General features: G+C 48.6%; 2 protein-coding genes across 2 annotated transcripts in view; one reads left to right on the top strand and one right to left on the bottom strand.

The window, feature by feature from the left end:
• The window catches only part of CLSTN3 (calsyntenin 3), a 55,434-nt gene extending 50,862 nt beyond the window's left edge, over positions 1 to 4,572 (bottom strand). Inside the window, exon 1 of the mRNA XM_047868362.1 lies at positions 4,182 to 4,572. The gene's annotated coding sequence lies outside the window, so the exon portion shown is untranslated. The remainder of the gene's footprint in view (positions 1 to 4,181) is intronic.
• Positions 4,573 to 8,195: 3,623 nt separating this feature from the next.
• Positions 8,196 to 21,830, top strand: C1RL (complement C1r subcomponent like). Its single transcript, XM_047868410.1, has 6 exons — positions 8,196 to 8,351; positions 8,803 to 9,031; positions 14,801 to 14,990; positions 16,694 to 16,807; positions 16,945 to 17,019; positions 20,499 to 21,830. Exons 1-6 carry the CDS (start codon positions 8,269 to 8,271, stop codon positions 21,293 to 21,295), a joined length of 1,488 nt encoding a protein of 495 aa, XP_047724366.1. The 5' UTR covers positions 8,196 to 8,268; the 3' UTR covers positions 21,296 to 21,830.
• The last annotated feature ends 1,855 nt before the right edge of the window (positions 21,831 to 23,685 follow it).

Below are 23,685 nucleotides of genomic sequence, written 5' to 3'. Positions count from 1 at the left end.
GGTCATTGACTCTTTCTTCTGCCATCTCCATTCTTCTGTTAAGCCTCTCCAATGATTTTTCTTTAATTTCATAGAGTATTGCATCTTTCAATTCTAAAATTTACACTTGGTTCTTCTTTAAAGTTTCTGTTTCTTTGCTTATGTTTCCTTTTTTTTTTTTTTTTTTTTTTTTTTTTTCTGTACCATGAGCATATTCCTCTTTGCATCCTTGGGTGCCAAAAGCCTGTGTACTGATTCCAACATCTGGGTCATCCTGGGAAATGCTCTCTGGTGTCTTTTCTCTTGAGTGTGGTTTGTGTTTTCCTGGTTCTTCATATTTGGAGTAATTTTGGATTGTATCCTGGACATGGCAATAATACATTATAAAGACTGTGGATTCTGTGATGTTCTTCCAAAGAGTATTGATTTTTTTTTTCAAGTAGGCAGTTAACTTGGCTTAACTCAAACTGCAGACTTTCTTGACAGAGGAGAAGTTCAAATTTAAGTTGAATTCTTTCTGTCTTAGCTAGGCTGCCTGGAGTCTGACCCATGCATTCATTGTTTAAGGATACGAAGGTAGAAATCTCTGAGTCACTCAAGTAGCTGACAACCTGCTTATGAGCCAGACGTCACAAAATGAGAGAACAACACATTGTCGAACCAGAAGCTCAGGGAGGTGGTTCAAAGGCTCAGGGCTATAGCCCCACAGCCAGTCCCAACACCTGTGCCCCTAGAGAGAGTAAGGGAAGCAAAAGTGTCTCATGATGACAAAATTAAGAAAATAGTGCTAGCTTTCCCTCAGACATGTTCCCCTCCCCAAGGCTCCTGAGCCCAAGTCGTCAACTCCTGGCATTCTTTCTGTGTCCCTACTCCCAGATGTGAACAAGGGAACATCCCACATGGCACCAGCCCTGAAGAGCCCCTGTACCTGTGTTAATGCCATAATTGCTTGGTAGCCACTTCTGCTCCTCCTGCCAGGCTACAACCTGCAGAGCAAGATCACTTCTATCTCTCTCTTCCAGCCAGAGAGGGAGCCCCAGTGCAGGAGAGATGGTCCTGAAAGCAGGATGGGGGCATAGCTACCCAATCCCAGCTCCACATGGGCCTGCATCAACCAGCTGCACAGAGAACCATCAGGCCCTTTCTCCAGTCCCACGTCCCTGGAGGCTTTGTCCTCTGACCCCAATGCTCACTGCAGCCACACCACCTATATGGGACCAAGGCAAGCCTTTATAGTCAAAGTGTCGGATTTTTCAAAACAGGGACCACGTCTGGGCTCAAGACCGCTCAAGGCATCAGCTGCAGTGTGGCCACTGCCTCTTCACACTCTTAGCTCCCTGCCTCTTTCCCACCCAGCCTCCACCCAGCACTTGAACCCCTGTCCGTTAGTGGAAATTATCCTGGTTCCCTCAGAACTTGCCTAGTGTTAAAACTGAAAGGCCCCCATCCCAGGAAAGCCCTCAGTCCCAGGCAAGTCTGAACAGTTGGTCATCTGATGTGCCCCGGAGTTTTCTTCTAAGGCTCTTCTCTTCCTCTCCTCCAGATCATCTCAAGAAAGTCTTCTCTGATGGGCTAACCTAGGGACTCTGGTATGTGCCCCTCTTAGAATGGAGTACAAGCTTAGGGGCACAGTACAATCCTACCCATCACAGACTATCAAAGAGAATAGGGAATGATGCTCTGAAGGGAAACGAGGGTGGACTCCCAGCTCTGGCTGCAGCCTTATCTGATTTCCTCCCACCAGATGGGTCATAGACTAGGACCGCTGTTCACTCCTATGGATGTGTCTCTGGCTTCTCAGATGTTCCATGCGATTCTAAGGGTTATTATATAAGAGGGCAGGTGTCAGTGCTCCCAGGAATGGGGAGAAATCCTGGCCAGAGGGGCCTACTCCTCAACATATGGATATGGGAGATTGTTCCCAGGTGTGGTAGGTGTTGGGTATGGAAGACAGGTAGACTGATACCAGGACTGTGTCTGGGAAATTGTGTATGACTTGGCCATCTCCCTTCTGTCATCCCTTTCAGAACCATGAACCATAGTTCTCCTGAAACTTTCCAACTTGGGAAAGCCAAAGATCCAGAACATACCCTGTTTGGGTCTATAACTTACTACATTTGTGAGGATTCACATTACTGCTTGAAAAATGGAAGAAACAATGGAGTCTTCTATGAAATGGTGTGTGTGTGTGTGTGTGTGTGTGTGTGTGTCTACAATGTAGGACCAAATGGAATGTAAGAGTTTGCATACATTCCACATACTTACACCTGGCACATAGCAGACATTCAAGAAATATTGGTTGAATCAGGGCGCCTGGGTGGCACAGTCGGTTAAGCGTCCGACTTCAGCCAGGTCACGATCTCGCAGTCCGTGAGTTCGAGCCCCGCGTCATGCTCTGGGCTGATGGCTCGGAGCCTGGAGCCTGTTTCCGATTCTGTGTCTCCCTCTCTCTCTGCCCCTCCCCCATTCATGCTCTGTCTCTCTCTGTCCCAAAAATAAATTTTAAAAAAAAACGTTGAAAAAAAAATTTTAAGAAATATTGGTTGAATAAATGAATGTGTTTACATGTGCATGTCTCAGGGTCTGAATGGTAAGTTCTTTTTTTTTTTTAATGTTTATTTTAAGCAGAAGCAGGGGAGGGACAGAAAGGGAGGGAGAGAGAGAGAATCCCAAGCAGTCTCCATGCTGTCAGCTCAGAGCCCAACGAGGGGTTTGAACTCACGAATCATGAGATCATGACCTGAGCCAAAACCAAGAGTTGGATGCTTAACCGACTGAGCCACCCAGGCACCCCTGAATGGTAAGTTCTTCTTAGGCCTGATATTCTCCCATCCATATGAAGAATTCCTTCTACAACAATCCCCAAATTCCACATGAATTATTTCACTGAGTAATCTGTGGGCGAAAGGCTTCAGCCTCAAACCCCCACTCTCCGATGACTGTTTTGGACAGGGCAGCCTATACTGCCCCCGACAGGCAGAATGAAGCACAACACTACTTCACCACATTGGACCTCACTCCAAACACATTGAAAATCTCTTCCATGATCTTTTTTTTTTTTTCTGTTTTGAGAACTCCCCCCACCCCCCGCCCTTCCTTCCAGCCACCTTGGCAGGGTGGAAATAGAAGAGTCCTTTGGGGGATATTCCCAGCCTCTTTCTCATGACGAGTTCTTAGGGGCTAGTAGACAGACCTCAGAACTTTGGGACAAACCCATCCACAAACACCTTTCAGGCCTGAGTACATTAAGATGACATTTTTTTAAGTATTCAAAAAAAAAAAAAAAAGGAAGGCTCTGATTTTGGTGGAGAAGGAGAGACCAGAGGTATGTTACTGAGCACATTTCCCACATGTTATTCCAGGAGAGTATCGTGTTGCTCATGAAAGCATGCTGACCGATGCAGTGGGCGTGGAGCTGCCAGAAAGTGCTTCAGGTACCCAAAGCTCAGCCTGGGGTAGTGACCACAGTGACAAGTGACCACAATGACAATGACAAGGGCTGGAGAGAGGAAGGAAGGTCTCATGCAGCATACTGAAGTAGCTGCAAAGCACTTTGCACAAGGATGACGATATAGCTTATTGTCCAAACCAGGACTCCTTTGAAAGAGAAGAAGGGTGCTATTAATAATTACACCAGGACAACCAGAGTAAACTGGGACTGTTCCAACCAAACGGGGACATATGCTCTCCCAATGGGTGACCCTAAAGAGTGTTCTGGAAGATTGGATAAAGTTGGTCCACCAAAGCTACAAAGAGAGAGAGAGAGAGAGAGTTAATACCCTGGTGGGTAAAGCACTAACAGTCTTATTAGGCCTATCAGACTCACTCAGGGAGCTGATGACCATCATGGGGAGGTAGGAACACTCTTGCCTCTAAGAATTTCTTAGAGGCAATAAAGTGAATCAGGGCGGGTGAAAACAAGTGCTAAAGTGGCCAATATTGTTCGGGCTGATAGGTGGTTAGATGGGTGTATGAGGAAGGACTAGTATAGTGAAGCATGACCAAAAGAACGTCAGAGACAAAGAACACAGTGCCCAGCCCGTAAGCCTTGTGATCCAGTGGCTGGTTGGGTACCCCTTCCTTCCAGGGCAGATCCCTGGGGGCTCATGCCATGGTCCCCTTCCTCCCAGAGGAGGTCTCTTGGGGCTCGTGCCATAGTCCCTCTTATTCATGGGCAGTTGCTGCAGGTCCCAGCTTTTTACCTGCAGAGGGCAGTAGAAGGCTTCCTCTTCTGCGGCTCCATTTGCCTCCTCCTGCTGCAATTGGCACCAAGTGACCCAATCTGGACGTCCAAGGCCCATCATGCTTCCTGCCCATGGGCGAAGAAGGCCACAGTCAGCTGCCTTACGTACTCTGACACCCAATAAGAAGGCAGGACCTCAGACAGCGGCTGTATCTCAAAATTTCCTCTTCAAGGCCTGGTGGAAGGAAGAGTATAGGCCAGGATCTGAGGAGTCCACGGAGGTGAATTCTACTCACTTCCACCAGAGTCTTCCTTTCTCCACTGTGAGGTGGCATCCTGGGGCCTCCACATGGCCATTGCTCTTCTCCCCAGAGCACCCGGTATGGAAAGAAAGGGCACAGAGAGAGACAACCACAGTCTGGGGAGTGATTAGCAGAGAACCAGGAGCATAAAGAAATAGAAATAGTCTTTGAAATAGAGAAGCTTTTAAAAGTGAACACCTGGCATCATCCCCACAGAACTTTCCTTCAGCTTCTCCTTCAAGTCAAGTCTGGGTGTTGGTGGATAAGAGGTCTTCTCAATCTCAGAGATATCAAGCCTCAATTTGGGCAAAAACTATCTCCAATATTTTAGCCATTCCTGAGCCAGGTAGTAAGTTGTGTCTACTCTAGAGATTTTTTTTAACAGTCATTCTGGGAATTACTATATTTCCAGTGATCTTCTGTTCCTCCTGCTTCTCCAGGCCACAGCCCTCACTTGGGCCAAACCTTCTCACTTGACCTGGAGTAAGATGGACCTGTCTTCCAATTGTAGATGAAAACCAGAAAGTATTTCATATTCCATTTGTCAACTTTCTCTTTTGTACATTTTAAGCTTCTCAGGCCTGCCTTTTTTACCCTCTAGATACCCTAAAATGAAATTCTGGTGCCTGGTTTTAAAAAGCAAGCCCCACAAATACTAACAAAATAAATCTCGGCGAGATGAGGAGACTATATTCCCTCTTATCCTAGAGTTGCAGAAAATCAGACACAATTCTGCCTCATAGAGTTGATTCTGATAAAGTGGTAAATCAAGAACATTCAGTCCCACTGGTGTGAAAACATGCAATCCTGTTCTATGTTATATTTATATCATCTTTGGAAGTGTAATTTGTGCAAAGGAATCTTTAAGACATTCAGCTATCAGCGATGATTGCTATATGACCAATACAATGTAATCTATAAATCTTGAAAGTCTGCAACTCTGGTTGGCTGTTGATAACTTATTACTCTGAAAACAATATTTAAATTAACCTCTTCGGTTTTCAAAGGCATAAATACTTGTGAGATTGATGTTTGTTTTTTTGTTTGTTTGTTTGTTAGACCTTTGGGACTCTCTTGTCCTTTCAAGCATAAAGGTAAAATCCCATTTCTCTGTTTCAATTTCTTTTTCAAAGAGTTTTAGAGTCTGTGACAATTTGACAAGCACCTGGGTGGCTCAGCTGGTTGAGCATCTGACTCATGATTTCGGCTCAGGTCATGACGTTGCAGTTCTTGGGTTCGAGCTCCAAGTTGGGCTCTGTACTGATGGTGTGGGATTCTCTCTCTCTCTACCTCTCTCTCTCTCTGAGCCTCTCCACTCATGTTCTCTCTGTCTCTCTCAAAATAAATAAGCTTTAAAAAAACTTTTTTTAAAGATCTGTGATGATGTTTTTTTAAGTTTATTTATTTATTTTGAAAGAGAACACAAGCAAGGGAAGGGCAAAGAGAAAGGGGGAGATAGAGAATCCCAAGCAGGCTCTGCACTGTTAGCATGGAGCCCGACACGGGGCTCAATCCCACAAACTGTGAGGTCATGACCTGAGCTGAAATCAAGAACAGGATGCTTAATCAACTGAGCCACCCAGGTGCCCCAAGGGTCCGTGATCACTTGAAATAACAAGAAGAATCCTTGCCCAGTAAAGATAGGAATCAGCCTTGTGGGAAGAGCTGGAAAAAGAAACAGGGGGAAGCAGCTTAACCCCAAGTTCAATTAACTTGAGGGGATTTGGAATTTGTGGCCCACAGCACCCTTTCCCTGGGGGTGATATAAGGAAGACAAATGCTCTGACCATGATATTTGGGGGCACCATCTCCACTGCACCCCTATTACTTGGGAGCAATACAGCTTCCCAAGTACAATAGGAAGTTAGTTGCCTTCGCAAGTCAGAGGCTCCCCAGAAAGGTGGGGTGATGTGAGGCTCAGAGGAGAGGAAGCTGTCAGAGCTAAAGCTTGGATGGGGGAGGAGGATCAAAGGCCTGGAGGAAGGGAGGAAAGCAGTGGGGGCGAGGGACAAATGAAGGAAGAAGTAACGAGAAGGAGAACACATGACCAGGGACCTGAGTGGTGTGCGTGGGCCCAGAGTAGACGTTCCTTCTGAAATGGGGGTGAGAGGGATTGCCTCCCAAGCTCCCCCTTGGACTGAAGGTGGCAGAGGGATGCTCCAGGAGAGAGGGTAGCCCAGAGGGATGGCGCTCGAGAAGGAGCCTGGTCATGTGGGATGACCCAGGGAGAGCCTGGAAGGAGCTGCTTGTTGCTATCACAGGATTACAAAATATCACAGAGGTATACCATTTTTAGTATGTTTTATACCTTTAGATTTTTCTTACTCTCTTACTAGGGCTCTGTTACAGCCCTGTGTGTTTTGTTGCCTGTGTGGGGTAAGGGAAGTATCCTGCAAAAGAAGGGGAAGCAGGAAAAGTCAGGTCCCCAAGACTGGTAGCAGGAAAGCACTTGGCAAGGTGATAGTGGGGCTGGAAGAAGGGGAATTTGAGGGTTAATGTGGAAGGGGGAGAGAAGAAGCCGGCTAAGGGACCTTCTACCCACAGAGTCAAGTTTCAAGAGCACGGGTGGGTGGCGTGTTAGCCATCAGGGACGGTGAGCCAAGTAGCCACAGTCCCTGCCTTAATGGAGCTAGTAGCTGGCCCAGTGCACGGCTTGGGAGTGTCCCTAAGGGTTTCTGGAGAGCGTCTGGAAAGCAGAGTGGACCAAGAGCACTGGAGTGAGTGAGGAACCATTCTCGGCATATGGCAGCCTTTGCGGCTAGCAGAATGGAGGGGGAAAGGGTAAGTCCAACTATTTGACAAAACCATCATGTTAGTTATAACTCTGAGCCCCAGAGGTGTGCGGGCGTGCCTAGACGGGGCACACACACACAGAGGTGTGCCCTCCACGGGGCTGGAGTCCACGCCCAGCACGCGACCCTGTGCTGGTGCTGCAGATTCACCCCACATCTGCCTGCCATCCCCCAACCCCTCCGCTTTGGGATCACAGCGGGGCTGCTCTGAGCTGGTTTTGAGGGCGGCAGGGCTCTCCACTGGGCAGCCCTCCCTGGTCAGAGGGAGTTGTGTCCTCCACATACTGGCCGTCCACATACCTGCCTCCTTTGAGGACAGGAACATTGGCCTCCACAAGGGCTTCCCGCCCCCCACCAAGCCATGGGTGAGTGTCCCTCCTGGAGGCGCAGGGAGGGCGGGCTCTGCCGCCAGCCATGGCCTCTGGCGTCTGTCGAAAGAAGCGTGAGTCTGGGCCTGACCCCAGACCTGCCCCAGCATGACCCCACTGGACAAGCAGCTCCCAGGGGTTGTGGGCAGAATTCAAAAGACAACCTCAGCAAGTGCCCCCACCCATCCTGGATGAGGAGAGAGGAGGAAGGAGTAGCTCCAGTTCATGGGTCACAAACTTTCATTTCTACAAGACGCAGTCTGGTAACATAAATGAGTGGAAAAATCAGGGAGGGAGACATATGGCCATTAAAGGTGACAGCCCTAACTCAGAGGGAGCGACCCTACCGTGTGATACATGCATGAGGCAAAAATTAGTTTTAAGTAGTACACAAGACTCAAGAGTCAGCACCTTCCCCAGCCCCCGATGTCTTCTGAGGGCAAATGTGGTTTTGGAGAGGTCTTTCCTCTAAATCGTGGTGGGCAAACTATTCCTGAATCAGACAGCAGGTGGCGCGCAACTCAGAGAATTGAAAAAAGAACTGCGGCATTTACTTAACTCATTTCCAGTAACTTCTCCCTCCTCCCCCACAAGGCCTTCCCCAGCCCCACCTCCTGTTCCCCGGCGTGGGCCAAGCCTCCCAGATGTCCAGTTCCAGATGCCTGGTCTCAGAGTGGGGAAATTACCTCTGGAGAAGCCCCCACTCCACAAGCTGCCAAGGCAAGATGTGAGTGTGCCCTTGAAGAGGCCTGGAAGAAAGGGAAGTGGCCCTGGGGCGGGGGAGGGGGAGGCAGACCCAAGGACACACACACACACACACACACAGCCAATTAATGCCCAGGGAGCTGGAATTTGCCTGTAGCCTCTAGCAGCCTTCCCCAGCCTTCCTTTCCGAGCCAGGAAACTAACATATTGAAATGTCCCTCCCTCCTACCACCATTGCTCCCTCCGATGGGGGGGGGGGGGGGGGGGGTTGAAAATTGCTGAAGCAGGGAGCAGCCCCCTACTTTGAGACTCACCAGGGAGATGAGCAATGGTGGAAAACTCACAGTCCAAGCTCAGGCTGGCTAGGAGGCTCAGGGTGAGGAGGGACGATGAGGGAGTGGCCAGCAGGTGCCGAGGCCCCAAGGACTGAGGCCACAGCTCTGTGGCCACATGTTGCTCTCACCCACGCACAGGTGGTGGCTACTCTTCTGGGGAGTCCTCCAGGCTTGCCCCACACAGGGCTCCGTGCTCTTGGCCCAGCAGCTACCCCAGCAGCTGACATCCCCCGGGTATCCAGAGCCATATGTCAAAGGCCAAGAGAGCAGCAGTGACATCGAGGCTCCAGAGGGCTTCGCCGTGAGACTTGTCTTCCAGGACTTTGACCTGGAGCCGTCCCAGGACTGCGGGCAGGACTCTGTCACAGTGAGCTGTGGTGGGGGTCCTGGAGGGACTCTGGGGAGGAAGGCTCCCGGCCTGGAGCCCAGAGGCAGGGGGGTGTGGCTGTGCCCTGAATGGCAAAAGATGGCTGACGAGTCCAAGTCAGGGGCTCAGGCAGCTTACCTGGGAGGCCAGGATCTGCCCCAGGGCACAGCCTTCAACCAGTGGCCCTGTCCCTGCCCGCATTACTGTGTGGGCCCCACAGAGCAAAAGAGCAAAAAAGACTTCCCTGCCTTTGGAAGTCGTACAGAGGGACACACAAGTACCACCAAACCCTGGAGTAAAAGAGCGGGGACTCACGTTATCAGTTGTTAAAGATCCATCGAGTATTGGTGGAGCGCAGGCTCTGTCAGATCAGGAGGCTGGGCGTAAATAATCACAAAAGACCAGGTGATGGTTCAAGTTGCAGAATAAGAACACTCTAGAAACGGCCCCTTATCTTGTCTCTTGGGTTAAATTTTATTCCTATCGAAATAATACCGTGCACATAGTTCTTTTTAAAAATGAGTATCGTCCAAGGCTTATCAGGAAAACAGCGTCTCCAGCCTTCTTCCCAGCCCCACTGCCCCTCCCGGGGAAGCACCTACAGTTCATGTAGCTGCTCCGTCTGGCATTTATGCCATATGTATAAATAGCATGCTTATTATGTTACTTTTTTGCATCTGATCACTTAATATCTAACTATAGAAGATGAGGACTCTATTTACCTCTCTTAGACCTTCCACATGTCCCCACCCCCGTCATCCCTGTCAACCACCATTAGCATTTCTAGTTAACTCTGTACTCATTATTTGCATTCTCTTGACTTTAAAACATTCACTTCAGGGGCGCCTGGGTGGCTCAGTCGGTTAAGCATCCGACTTCAGCTCAGGTCATGATCTCATAGTTCATGAGTTTGAGCCCCACGTAGGGCTCTGTGCTGACATCTCGGAGCCTGGAGCCTGCTTCATTCAGATTCTGTGTCTCCCTCTCTCTCTGCCCCCTCCCCTGCTCCCGCTCTAACTCTCTCTCTCTCTCTCTCAAAAATAAAGAAAACATTAAAACAATTAAAATATTCACTTCTGAGCATATGGTGTACCATAATTCTCTGTCCTTGTTTCTCCAACTTTTGGGTCTCCCAGGAGTCGGTAACCACATGGAATTTTAGGGGGTTTCTGTTTGTTTTTGATTTGATTTTTAGTTTGTTTAGTTCTGTCTGTAACTAATCTCCCCAGACTCTTAGCCAGGACAGTAAATATCCTCTCTATATAATCGACACAATCAACCACACATCTCAATCTCTAGTCCTCCTTTGTACTGGTGACATCCCCCTGAAGAGCTCTTGGTGATTTATCTCCTCAGTCTGAGTCCCCTGCTGTCTAGAGCCTCAGGCATTCTGGGAGTTCCCTACCCTTCCTTCTGGGCATTTCCTTTACGTGTCCTGTGTTGGAACTGAATCCCGTATCATTCTCTTCTTGGTATAGTACCCCATTTGGGGGGAGAACATTCTGCTCCAGAAAGAGCAAGAGAAAATAACTTGTAAAGGATCGTACATACCCTGAATGTCCCAGCTCTACCCTCACCATTGATGGACAATTGTTGATATGAGTCTTTTTCTACTCATTGTACAGGTTTTTTTTTAACCTAGAGACTTTTTATTATTTTTATTTGTGTTTGTTCACTTTATTTATTTAGTTAGTTTCAGGGGTGGCGGGAAAGGGCAGAGGGACAGAGAGAACCTTAAGCAGGCTTCATGCCCAGCATGGAACCCAACACGGAGCCCAATGCAGGACTCGATCTCACAACCGTGAGTTCATGACCTGAGCCAAAATCAGGAGTCAGTCACTTAACCGACTGAGCCACCCAGACACCCCTAATGTAGGGACTTTTTTTTCCTTTTTAAATGTTTATTTATTTTTGAGAGAGAGACAGAGACAGAGTGTGAACGGGGGAGGGGCAGAGAAAAGGGAGACACAGAATCCAAAGCAGGCTCCAGGCTCTGAGCTGTCAGTGCAGAGCCTAATGCGGAGCTCGAACTCACAAACCATGAGATCATGACCTGAGCTGAAGTCGGATACTTGTCTGAGCTACCCAGGCGCCCTCTAACGTAGAGACTTTTTAAATCTAATCCTTCAATTCTGGGAATGTTCTTACATATTTTTTTTTTTTTTACTGAAGTATAGTTGTCATACAATGTTATCTTAGTTTCAATTGTACAAAATATTGAATACACAATTCTGTACATTGCTCGGTGCTTACCCCAATAAGTGTAGTCACCATCTGTCACCATACAATGTTATTATAATATTATTGATTATTGATTACATTCCTTATGCTGTACTTTTCTTCTCCATCACTTAATCATTTTTTAAAGTTTTTACTTAAATTCCAGTCAACATGCACTGTAATATTAGTTTCAGGTGTACAATATAGTGATTCAACACTCAACATACAACACCCTGTGCTCATCACAACAAGTGCCCTCCTTAACCCCCATCACCTATCTCCCCACCCACCAGTCATGTATTATTTGTTAAATAAGTTCCAGATGTCTGCTTTCTGTATTTTCTCTTTCTGGAACTCCTGTGATTGAGTTGTTGTAGATTCTGGACTGATTCTCTCGTTTTGTTAATCCATTCTGTTCTGTTTTCCGTCTCTTTTTCTTTTTGTTCCACTTTCTGGGAGATCTCTTCATTTTAAATAACATTTTAATCAATTTTTTTCTGCTAACGTATTTTTTCACGTCTAAAAGGTCATTCTTCAAAACGTGCCTTTTTATAGAATACTGTTCTTGTCTCATTGAGGCCATATCTACTCCTTTCCCTCTATGGGGATTATTTTTAAAGGTTTCTTCTGTCCCTTGTATTATCTCTGCTTCACCCAAGTTCCCTTTTATTGTTCATTTGTTTTGGTCTCTGTTTTTTGTGTTAGAAACCATCCTATAATGTCTGATAATCCTTGGCTCTCCATTCATATTTAAGGGTGAAATACTTGGCTGGCACTGGGTTCTCTGTGTGGGTAGCTAAAACTTGTGCAGTGACAGATTCGGAAATAGAGTTATCAACACGGTGACCTATTTGTGCTATTGGGCGCCTCCCAGATATTAGCTCGCAGAAGTATTTTCCTTGGGGACAGCCGACCTCAGATCAGAATCCTCTGGCCTCCTGCTCAGGGTTGCTGACATTCTGGCAAACAAGCAGAGAAGGGAATCTCATTGTTTGCCACGTGGACTTCCACCTAATCCCTCTGCTCTCAGTCGTGGTTTTCACCTCCTCCGTCAAGTGGGCTGGCGGACCCCAAGTCCAGGCTGTCTGGCTCACGCTCAGGTCATCTGCCAGGATGAGCCAGAGGAGTTGCCTGGATGCACAGGGTGGGCAAAGGGATCCAGAGTTCTGAGGTCTCCCCGCGTAGGCTTTCCATCAGCCCTTCCTTCGTCCTCATCCTCAGGGGCTCCTGGTTACCCCAGTTTCTGGAACCTCCCTGGGTTGTGTGATGAGAATCTGCCCGCTCTGTGTTGGTTTCTATCCTTGCAGACTCATTGCCATGGTCCATCTCCATTCTATCTTCCAAAGTGTGGACAGCTCTCATCCGCTGTCACGCCGTCCTCTCTCTTTTTTGTCCTTGCTCGCGTAATACCATTTTATCCCTTTGCTGTCACGTTGGTGGGATTTGAGGTGGGAGAGGAGATAAATGCGTGTGTGTAGTGCTTCAGATTTAACTGGCAGTCGGGACTATACTTCCTTCAATTCAGCCTTTGTCCGTTGAGCACCTACCGTGAGCCCCGCTCTTCTCAGTCACGGACAGTTGTGATCTTGGCCTGACTCTTCCCTTGTCAATGAGGGACTTTAAGCTCAGGAATAGGACTCTTCCCTCCTCTCTGCGTCCAGAGCAAAGCACACAGACACCTCAAATGCAGAATTCAACACCCTGTAGTTCAGTTCCGTTTTTACTTGTCAGTGTACTCAGCCAGCCTGTGGGCTCCTCGGTAGCAGAACTGTGTGTTTGTATCTATACCCCCCCCCACAACACCTAGCACGGTGTTCTATTGCCTAGCACATAGAACATAGCCAATAACTTTTTATTAAAAGAATAAATGAGGGGCGCCTGGGTGGCTCGGTTGAGCGTCCAACTCTAGATTTCAGCTCAGGTCATGATCTCACGGTTCATGAGATCGAGTCCCGCATCGGGCTCCATGCTGTCAGCGTGGAGCCTGCTTGGGATTCTCTCTCTCTTCCTCTCTCTGTCCCTCCCCAGCTCATGTTCTTTCTCTCAAAGTAAATAAATAAACTTAAAAAAATAAATAAAGGATTAAACGAAAGAATGAGTGGAACCCAAGCCTCTGTAGAACACACAACAAAATGAATTTTGAACGAGCAGGTGGCTCCGCGTGAAGATGCTGGACAGCTATCATAGGGCGTGATGTTGTCCTGGCTAGAAGAGGACTTACGGGCCATTTTATAGGAGGTTTCGCTTTATAGGAGGAAACTGAGAGCTGGGGTAGTTAAGAAACCACCCCCCCCCCTGCCATGTCACACGGGGAGTCGGGGCAAAGTCTGGAATTTAACACAAGTCTGATGACTTGCAGCCGGGTGTTCATTCTACGTTGCTAGTTAGACTCTTAAGTGACTTTAGTTAGCCAACAGCTCGTAAGGAAGAGGAAGAAGAAAACTGGAGCATTTAACAACCAAGTATATCAGTAAAGGACCATTTTCTAGGGTAAAATGCTTCTTCCCCAAGAGGTAGGTCTCTGAAATAGGGAGATTAGTTTTGTTGATGTTCTAAGGAAGCAAAAGCATTGGGACAAAACTTTTCTTTGTGCCAACTTCCACCCAGCTGCTGTGACCATGAAGAGACGGGCTGGATGGGGTCTTAAGGGAATTCGAGATTCGGAGAGAATGAGGAAGCAGAGAGCTAGCAAGAACCCAGAGTATGTGTGTCAACATGAAGGTTCAGAAATCAAATGAGCTGACCAGTGAGCGGTGCACCCAGAACAGAGATTAGGCACGAAGCATGGACCGGGGGGACTCCTTCCAAGGTGCCCTTCCTTGGATTGGGGAACCCACAGGAAGGGATTTGAGCCGGGGGGAGGCAGCCAGAAGGGACAGAAACAGAGACAGCCTGCTCAACGAACATATTAAGCAACAATAGCCAACGTACACACACCATGTCCATAGATTTCACCCCGTGTCAGTGGCCACCGTTAAGTTTATGGAGTATAGGCGGAGGAACATTCCAAAAGAAGAAGAACAGGAAAGCGAGGAACCCAAGGGGCTCAGTCTTTGCAAAGGGTCTTTGCCTCACAGACGTTGGTCCTAGGAAGTTACTCGAACTGGAAGGTGATGGGAGTGGAGGAGGCTGGATGGGAAGGACTTACGTCTGTATATTTGTTGATTCAAGGCTCTGGCGCTCTATGTACCATTTGGAGCGTCAGAGAGTCAGTGGTGAGCAAAATAGATGTAATTCCTGCCTTCTTAGAATTGAGAATCCAGTGGACTGCTTGGAGAAACCCTGAGGTTCCCAAGGAGCTTCTTGAAAGGAGGTAACTACGGTGGGCTTTGAGGTAATTATGGTAGGCGAAAGAAATGTGTGAGGTATCTGGTCATGGATGAAAGAAACCTGGGCGTCAGTAATGCAACAGAAAGCTACTTGAGGAAATCTCCCCGAGGGACAGCTTCTGGGCCCCAGAGGTGGGCAGACCTTCTAGAATCTACGCCCAGGACGTGACCCTGTGGTGCAGATTCACCCCACACCTGCCTGCCCACCCTCCCCTTCCAGATCACAGCCAGTGGGATGGACCCGAACCGGTTCTGTGGGCAGCAGGGCTCCCTGCTGGGCAGCCCCCCTGGTCAGAGGGAGTTTGTGTCCCCAGGGAATCGATTGCGGCTGACTTTCCGAGCACCTGCCTCCTCTCAGGACAGGACTACTGGCCTCCACAGGGGCTTCCTGGCCCTCTACCAAGCTGTGGGTGAGTGTCTGTCCCGGGGGTGCAGCCTCTGCCCACGGCCATGGCCCCTAGTATCCTGAAGTGACATGGGGAAGCTTGAGTGACTACTGAGGCAGGGACCAGTGATCCCTCCCGGCCCCACCTGTGCCCCAATTCAAAGAGCAGCCGCTGCTCGGTTCCAGCACTCCTTTTCCATGCAGACTTCTAGGCCAAATGCATACAGATCATCTCATCCTTCAAACGAAGCCAAAAATTCCAGATTTTTAAAAAATGTTTGTTTATTATGGAGAGACAGAGAGAGATAGAGCACGAGCAGGGGAGGGGCAGAGAGAGGAGGAGACACAGAATCTGAAGCAGGCTCCGGGCTCCTAGCTGTCAGCACAGAGCCTGACGTGGGGCTCAAACTCACAGATTGTGAGGTCGTGACCTGAGCGGAAGTCGGACGCTTAACCGACTGAGTCACCCAGCCACCCCCAAAATTCCAGATTTTTAAGTGAAATTCTAGATTTTCAAATGGTAACTCGGATTTTTTTGGAAAGATAATGCTAGCACATGGTAATTTTTTTAAATAACATAATATGGTGAATAAAAATAATGTAATACGGTAATAATATAAGAAGTAAGTCTTCCTCTGATCTCTGGCCCTTAGTCCCTGGCTACCCTGTCCAGAAACAGCCCTGTTGTCCACTTCCTGGTATCTTTCCAAAGACATCTATGCCATTCAATTATACATATTCTTACAGGGAAGGAAAGGATTGCCTGATGAAACGTCTTAAATGTAGTATTTTTCACACAATAATATGTCTTAAAGATCATCCCATGGGGGCTCCTGGGTGGCACAGTCGGTTAAGCGTCCGACTTCAGCCAGGTCACGATCTTGCGGTCCGTGAGTTCGAGCCCCGCGTCAGGCTCTGGGCTGATGGCTCAGAGCCTGGAGCCTGTTTCCGATTCTGTGTCTCCCTCTCTCTCTGCCCCTCCCCCGTTCATGCTCTGTCTCTCTCTGTCTCAAAAATAAATAAAACGTTGAAAAAAAAAATTTTTTTTAAAAAAAAGATCATCCCATGTACATGTGGCTAGCATTGCCTAATTCTTTTGAATGACCACACAATATTCCTTTGATTGATGCATGCAATGGATTTAACCAGCCCTCCACTGATACTTTGCTGCCACAAACATTGCTGCTAAGCGTATCCTTCCTTGTTTATACACCTTGAGCACGTGTATGAAGGTGAATTCTTAGACGTGTACATGTCAGGTGAAAAAAAAACGCTTGCAATTTAAATCTTGGTATTGCTAAATTTCCCTCCAAAGAAGTCTTGCTCATATATACTGACTAGCCATGTCTGAAACTACCTGTTTCCCTATACCCTATTTATCATGGTTATTTTCAAAATTTATCATTTTTTATGTTCATTTCTTTTTGAGAGAGACACATAGACCACGATCAGGGGAGCGGGAGGGGCAGACAGGGGGAGACACAGAATCCGAAGCAGGCTCCAGGCTCTGAGCTGTCAGCACAGAGTCTGACGCGGGGCTCGAACTCACGAACCACAAGATCATGACCTGAGCCGAAGTCGGACGCTCAACCGACGGAGCCACCCAGGCGCCCCATTTCGGTTGTTCTAAACAAAAGATTGTGCAAGTCAGACTAAAATATGGCCGTGGGCCAGAATCGGTCCCGGGGTTGCCAGCTCTAGGTCCTTATGACCACTGTTTTCCTACAGGGGTGAACCACAGTCGGCCCAGTGGGGGCTCTGAGGCCATCAGCATAGCTGAAGACAACTCCTCCAAGATCCAGAACCACTGCCAGGAGCCCTACTACCAGGCAGTGCCGGCAGGTAAGCCCCCACCTGCTGGGGAACTGGCTCCTACTTGCCTCACTCCCACCAGGAGGCCTGAGGCCTTCTGGGCGCCCGCCACCCCCGCCTCCCAAGGCTGAGCCTGTTTCTTTGCCTCCTGTCTTTTCACTCCTCAGGGGCACTCCCCTGCACAACCCAGGGCCTCTGGAAGGAGACACAGGATAGGGAGGAGCTTCCTCGCTGTGAACCTGGTGAGTAGTGACCTGCCAGCGCCCCTCCGGTGGCCACTTCCCAAAGAAGTCTCAGCTGCACATGGGGCCTGTGGGAGCAGGACACGGAGGTTTAAGCCTTGGGGTAGAAAGGGAGAGATAAAGGCAGAAGTGCAGGGGGAAAGGGGAACCAGGAGGGCCCAGAGAAGGAGAGGCAAGGATCTGGTCTCTTTTTCTTCAGGATCAAGAGATAACTGAGAAAGGAGGGGCGGCCGTGTGGCTCAGTCGGTTGGGCGTTCGACTTCGGCTCAGGTCCTGATCTCACGGCTCGCGGGTTCGAGCCCCGCGTCAGGCTCTGTGCTGACAGCGCAGAGCCTGGAGCCTGCTTCGGATCCTGTGTCTCCCTCTCTCTCTGCCCCTCCCCGGCTCACGCTCTGACTCTCTCTCTCTCTCTCAAAATTAAAGAAAACATTAAAATTAACGACAACAACAAAAGAGATAACTGAGAAAGGAAAAGCAGGAAGGCAGTTCATCAAATGGGACAGTACAGGAGAAGAGGGGTCCGCAGAGTGGAAATAAGGGAAACCCGTCTCTTGGGATGGTCTGCTTGAAGCATACATAGACAGGCTCTCTGTCCCCAAAATATCTCCCTACCTAGATGTCGCAGTGCCAGAAAGTCCACCATTTTTTTTTAAAGACTCTTTATTAAGATACAATTTATATAACATAAGATTCACCACCTTCACCGTTTAAAAATGTCCAAAGCAATCATTTTTTTTTTTAATTTTTTTAACGTTTATTTATTTTTGAGACAGAGAGAGACAGAGCATGAACGGGGGAGGGTCAGAGAGAGGGAGACACAGAATCTGAAACAGGCTCCAGGCTCTGAGCTGTCAGCACAGAGCCGGACGCGGGGCTCGAACTCACGGACCGCGAGATCGTGACCTGAGGCGAAGTCGGCTGCTCAACCGACTGAGCCACCCAGGCGCCCCTGTCCAATGCAACCATTTTTAATATGCTTGCAAGCTCGTGCCACCATTCCCACTAGTTCCAGAACATTTCCATCACCCCAAAAGGAAACCCCGTACCTCCATCTACCCTTCCCCGTCCCGTGGCAACCACTAATCTCTCTGTCTCCATGGATTTGCCTGTTCTGAACGTTTTCTATAATGGGAATCCTACAGTATGTGGCCTTTTGCCTCTGGCTTCTTTTACTTAGCGTCACGTTTTCAAGGGTCAGCCATGTGGGAACAGGTATCGGGATTCCATTCCTTTTGGTGGCTGAATGGGAGTCCGTTGTCGTGGGGATGCCCTGCCTTTTGCTCACCCATGCATCACGTGAAAGACATTTGGGCTGTTTCCACATTTTGCCCTTTATGGATCGTGCTGCTATGAGCCTTCGTGGGCACGTTTCTGTGTGAACATATGCTTCCTGTTCCCTTGGGTCTATCCCTGTGAGTGGAATTGCTAGGTCCCATCATACTTGTATGTTTAACTCTTTGAGGACTTGCCAGACCGTGTTCTGCTGTGGCTGCCTCATTTTACACGCCCACCAGCAAATACAAGGGTTCAAGTTCACCGTTTTTGAAACCCACTTTTTTGAGTCCAAAGCACTGCCTTTCTAACCCAGTCGGAACAAACTTCTCAGGTCTCACTCCTGACCCTCAGAAGGCTCTCGGGCCAGCCTGAGCACTGTTTTGGGGGGTGGGTGGGAGGGCCGGTGATAGTGGAAGATGTTAAAAATGAAGGAAGGTCGGGACGCCTGGCTGGTTCAGTCGGTCAAGGATCCGATTTTGGTTCAGGTCATGATCTCACAGTTCGTGAGTTGGAGTCCCACATCAGGCTCTGTGCTGTGACAGCTCAGAGCCTGGAGCCTGCATCGGACTCCGTGCGTCCCTCTCTCTTTCCCCTTCCCCCGCTTGCACTCTCTCAAAAACTAAATAAACATAAAAATTTTTTTAAAAATGGAAGAAGGGGGCGCCTGGGTGGCGCAGTCGGTTAAGCGTCCGACTTCAGCCAGGTCACGATCTCGCGGTCCGTGAGTTCGAGCCCCGCATCAGGCTCTGGGCTGATGGCTCAGAGCCTGGAGCCTGCTTCCGATTCTGTGTCTCCCTCTCTCTCTGCCCCTCCCCCATTCATGCTCTGTCTCTCTCTGTCCCAAAAATAAATAAACGTTGAAAAAAATTAAAAAAAAAAAAAAATAAATAAAATAAAATAAAAATAAAAATGGAAGAAGAATATGCTAACTAATTTGGATGTAAATTAAAAATATATATAATTAAGTATTATGTTGAAAATAAATAAATAAAAGTTACCAAAAAAAAAAACCTGAAAAAAAATAAAATAAAAAAATGAAGGAAGGGCACAGAAAACAAAGACAACAGACGCTGAGGACAACCTCGGCTGGCTGCATGATTGTGCTCAGGCTGGCCCCACCAAGAGTCTAGAGAAGTGGCTTTAAAATAGCTGAGGGACTTGTTGGGAAAAGCACTGGGTGTTGTATGGAAACCAATTTGACAATAAATTATATTTTTAAAATTTTTTTAAAAAAATAGCTGAGGACTCTCTCTGTCCCAAAAATAAATAAACGTTGAAAAAAAAATTAAAAAAAAAATAGCTGAGGAATGGGTGAAAGCGGTGAAGGGGATCAAGAGTACAGTTCACCACGATGAGCACTGAGTAATGTGTAGAGTTGTTGGATCACTATATTGTACACGTGAAATTAATTACACTGGAATTAAAATTTTTAATCCCATTATTTTTTTTTTTAGCGTTTATTTATTTTTGAGACAGAGAGAGACAGAGCATGAACGGGGGAGGGTCAGAGAGAGAGAGGGAGACACAGAATCGGAAACAGGCTCCAGGCTCTGAGCTGTCAGCACAGAGCCCAACGTGGGGCTTGAACTCATGAACCACGAGATCATGACCTGAGCCCAAGTCAGACGCTTAACCGACTGAGCCACCCAGGCGCCCCTTTAATCCCATTATTAAGGTAAAATAAATAAGTGATTTTTTTTTGAGAGAGAGAGACCAGGGGAGAGGGGCAGAGGGAGAGAGAGAATCCTACACATGTTCCACACTGAGCATGGAGCCTGACACAGGGCTCAATCCCATGACTCTGGGATCATGACCTGAGCCAAAATCAAGACTGGGATGCTCATCACCCCAAGAGTGATTTTTTTTTTTTAAAGTATCTGTGGAGACAGGAGAGAGAGGACTTCACAGAAGCAGGTCTTTCACAAGTGTATCTTTTTTTTTTTAACGTTTATTTATTTTTTGAGAGACAGAGACAGAGCATGAGCAGGGGAGGGGCAGAGAGAGGGAGTCATGGAATCTGAAGCAGGCTCCAAGCTCTGAGCTGTCAGCACAGAGCCCAACGTGGGGCTCGAACTCACGAGCAGTGAGATCCTGACCTGAGCTGAAGTCTGACGGCTTAACCCACTGAGCCACCCAGGCGCCCCGTTCAACAAACGTATCCTGATGCAGCTGCTGATGTCACCCGTACCCCTCTTCTCTTCCAGTCTGTGGCCGGCCACTCACCCCCATCGCCCAGAACCAAGAGGCCCTCGGTTCCTCCAAAGCCAAGTTGGGCAACTTCCCCTGGCAAGCTTTCACCAGTATCTACGGCCGTGGAGGGGGGGCCCTGCTGGGTGACAGGTGGATCCTCACCGCCGCCCACACCATCTATCCCAAGGACAGCGTCTTTCCCTGGAAGAACCGGAGGGTGGATGTCTTCCTGGGCCACACAAGCCTAGACGAGATGCTGCGGCTGGGAAGTCACCCTGTGCGCCGTGTGGTCGTGCACCCCGACTACCGCCAGAACGAGTCCCACGACTTCAACGGGGACATTGCCCTCCTGGAGCTCCAACACAGCGTCCCCCTCGGCCCCAGCCTCCTCCCGGTCTGTCTGCCCGACAGTGAGACCCTCTACCGCAGCGGCGTGTTGGGCTATGTCAGTGGGTTCGGCGTGGAGAGGGGCTGGTTAACCACCGAGCTGAAGTACTCCAGGCTGCCCGTCGCCCCGAGGGCGGCCTGCCAGGCCTGGCTCCAAGAGAAGCAGAGGTCTGAGGTGTTTTCGGACAACATGTTCTGCGCTGGGGATGAGATGAGGCACCAGAGCGTCTGCCAGGGGGACAGTGGTGGCGTCTATGTGGTATGGGATGAGCACGCCCATCACTGGGTGGCCACGGGCATCGTATCCTGGGGCGTCGGGTGCGGCAAGGGCTATGGCTTCTACACCAAAGTGCTCAACTACCTGGACTGGATCAAAGGAGTGATGGGGGGGGAAGGACTGACCCTGGGGGCACTTGAGCAGTGACCCTCAACTCTGGAGGCCCCCACCCCGAAAGGAGAGGGCTGGGAGCTCAGACTGGGCTCGGGGACGGGGATGGGGGCAGAGAATCTCTATTCGAGCTCCTGCTGCCCTATCCCTCATGCGACAGAACTCCTCCTCCTTCCCGAGACCCCCTCCTCCTCATCCTCTCCCTTCCTTCCAGTTTGTGAGTTTGTGCTCCGCCCAAGGAATCCCTGTACATCTCAGCCGGTTGCCTTTAAACTTCATCTTCTGGGCGCTTGGGTGGCTCAGTCTCTAAACTTCATCTTCTGGGCGCTTGGGTGGCTCAGTCTTTAAACTTCATCTTCTGGGTGCCTGGGTGGCTCAGTCATTAAGTATTGGATTTCAGCTCAGGTCATCATCTCACGGGACTCCATGAGCTCCAGTCCCATATGGGGTGAGCTCCAGCCCCATCTCTCTCTCTCTCTCTCTCTCTCTCTCTCTCTCTCATTCTCTCTCCCCCCCCCCCTCCTGGGATTCTCTCTCTTTCTCTCTGTCTGTCCCTCGCTCACTTGCGCCCTCTCTCTCCCTCTCAAAAAATAAGCTAAAGCCTGGGGGGACTCAGTTGGTTAAGCGTCCGACTTCCACTCAGGTCATGATCTCACAGTCCTGGAGTTCGAGCCCCGCGTCAGGCTCTGTGCTGACAGCTCGGAGCCTGGAGCCTGCTTCAGATTCTGTGTCTCCCTCTCTCTCTGCCCCTCCCCTGTTCTCTCGCGCGCTCTCTCTCTCTCAAAAATATATAAAAACATTAAAAATTTTTTTCAATAAATAAAGTAAATAGTAATAATAAACTTCATCTCCTGCTGACATGGCTTCTTCTGTACTCTCCTGGGAGTCTGTCACCTTCTCATCCCCCTGTTCACGTGGAGTATGAGGGATGTGGTCCTAAATGCTTTCATTTCTGAAACATTCCAAAGCCCCTTTCGTGGACCTTCCCGCGTTCAGAGTTTCGGCTTCACCCCTCACCCTATCTCCTAGCTGCAGTTACCGAAGTGAATAGTTCGTTCTGTTTGACATCTGCCGCACACCAGGTGCTTCCCATGTTATTTCATGGACTCCTCACACCAGGTTTGCCATGGATGTGTTACGGGCCACATTTCACAGATGAGGAAACTGAAGCCCAGAGAGAGAAAGTGGCTTGCCCCAAACCCCCAGCGGATACCGGACAGCGAAGGCCGTCTGCTTTCTGGTACACCATACCTCCTGATTGTCCTCAAGACCTCCTGTACCTCCCTACCCAGTCCCCACATCCTTACGGATGCCCCCTGGGAGTTCCTGCTTCGGTGAGATGCTCAGCCAACTGAGCCACCCAGGCACCCCAAGAGTGATTTTTTTTTTTAATGTCTCTGGAGACAGGAGAGAGAGAGCACTTCACAGATGCAGGTCTTTAACAAATGCATCGTGATGCACCTGCTCACACTTTCCTGCCGGCCGCACCTCCTGCGGACACCAAGCTGAGCCCAGCCCGGGGCTGGATGTTTCTACAGACAGCCTCCAGCACCACGGGACACCCCGGTCCAGGCTCCACCTGAGAAGACCAACTCTTTAACTTGTAGTAAGGACTCGAGGTGATTTACAGCGCAAGACCCGAGTAAAGTACAGTTGTTCACATGGAAATAGGAAATTAATGCCAGAACACAGAAGAGAGCCAATGTGCTAACATGGAAGGTCAAGTTAGCTATGTGGTTAAAGGTTGAATTGATCTTGAAAAACAGCAGGATGCAAAGTTGTACATACAGGTGGTTACGTCGATTTTTTTAAAACCATTTTCAAACCTATAGTATAAAAGACGATTAAAAATAGCCTAAAAGTTAAAAAAAATACCCAAAAATATTAATCAGAAGTTGTTGTAGCTGGTATAATTTTGGCTGTTTTGTTTTCCCCTAATCTTTTGTGTTTGCTAAACTTTGCTAAACTGTATTTAATGAGCATATCTTAGTTTTATTTTATTTATTTTTGTTATTGAAAAAATGAGGGGTACCTGGGGGGCTCAGTCGGTGAAGCGTCTGACTTCGACTCAGGTCATGATCTCACGGTTCGTGGGTTCGAGCCCCGTGTTGGGCTTGCCAACTGTCAGTGAGGAGCCCGCTTCAGATCCTCTGTCCCCCCACCCCTGTCCCTCCCCTGCTCATGCTGTCTCTCTCTCAAAAATTAAAATAATTTTTAAAAGATTTTTGTAAAAAATGATGTTTCTCCCAGCCAAGCCAAAAATTATATACCTATATCTATATAGAGCCATCTGTCTAGATTTAGATATACCCACAGAAGAAAACTTACCATAACTTTAGGAGAGAAACTTTTCCCCCCAGAATCAAATCCTGAGAGGAATGAACAATAAAATAGACCGTCTTCGATACTGGTTTTTAGGCCAGGGC

The sequence above is a fragment of the Prionailurus viverrinus genome, chromosome B4 (assembly GCF_022837055.1).
Source record: "Prionailurus viverrinus isolate Anna chromosome B4, UM_Priviv_1.0, whole genome shotgun sequence".
NCBI classification, from domain to species: domain Eukaryota; kingdom Metazoa; phylum Chordata; class Mammalia; order Carnivora; family Felidae; genus Prionailurus; species Prionailurus viverrinus.
The sequence above is the reverse complement of the archived record's forward strand: the minus strand, read 5'-3'. Positions and strand labels throughout refer to the sequence as shown.

What these genes read in the sequence shown, in the direction of transcription:
- C1RL (XM_047868410.1), top strand. Translation starts at nt 8,269, where the DNA reads ATGTCCAGTTCCAGATGCCTGGTCTCAGAGTGGGGAAATTACCTCTGG. An exon ending in GCGGGCAGGACTCTGTCACA is followed by an intron (nt 9,032 to 14,800) that starts GTGAGCTGTGGT and finishes CTCCCCTTCCAG; the next exon opens with ATCACAGCCAGTGGGATGGA. An exon ending in CTACCAGGCAGTGCCGGCAG is followed by an intron (nt 16,808 to 16,944) that starts GTAAGCCCCCAC and finishes TTCACTCCTCAG; the next exon opens with GGGCACTCCCCTGCACAACC.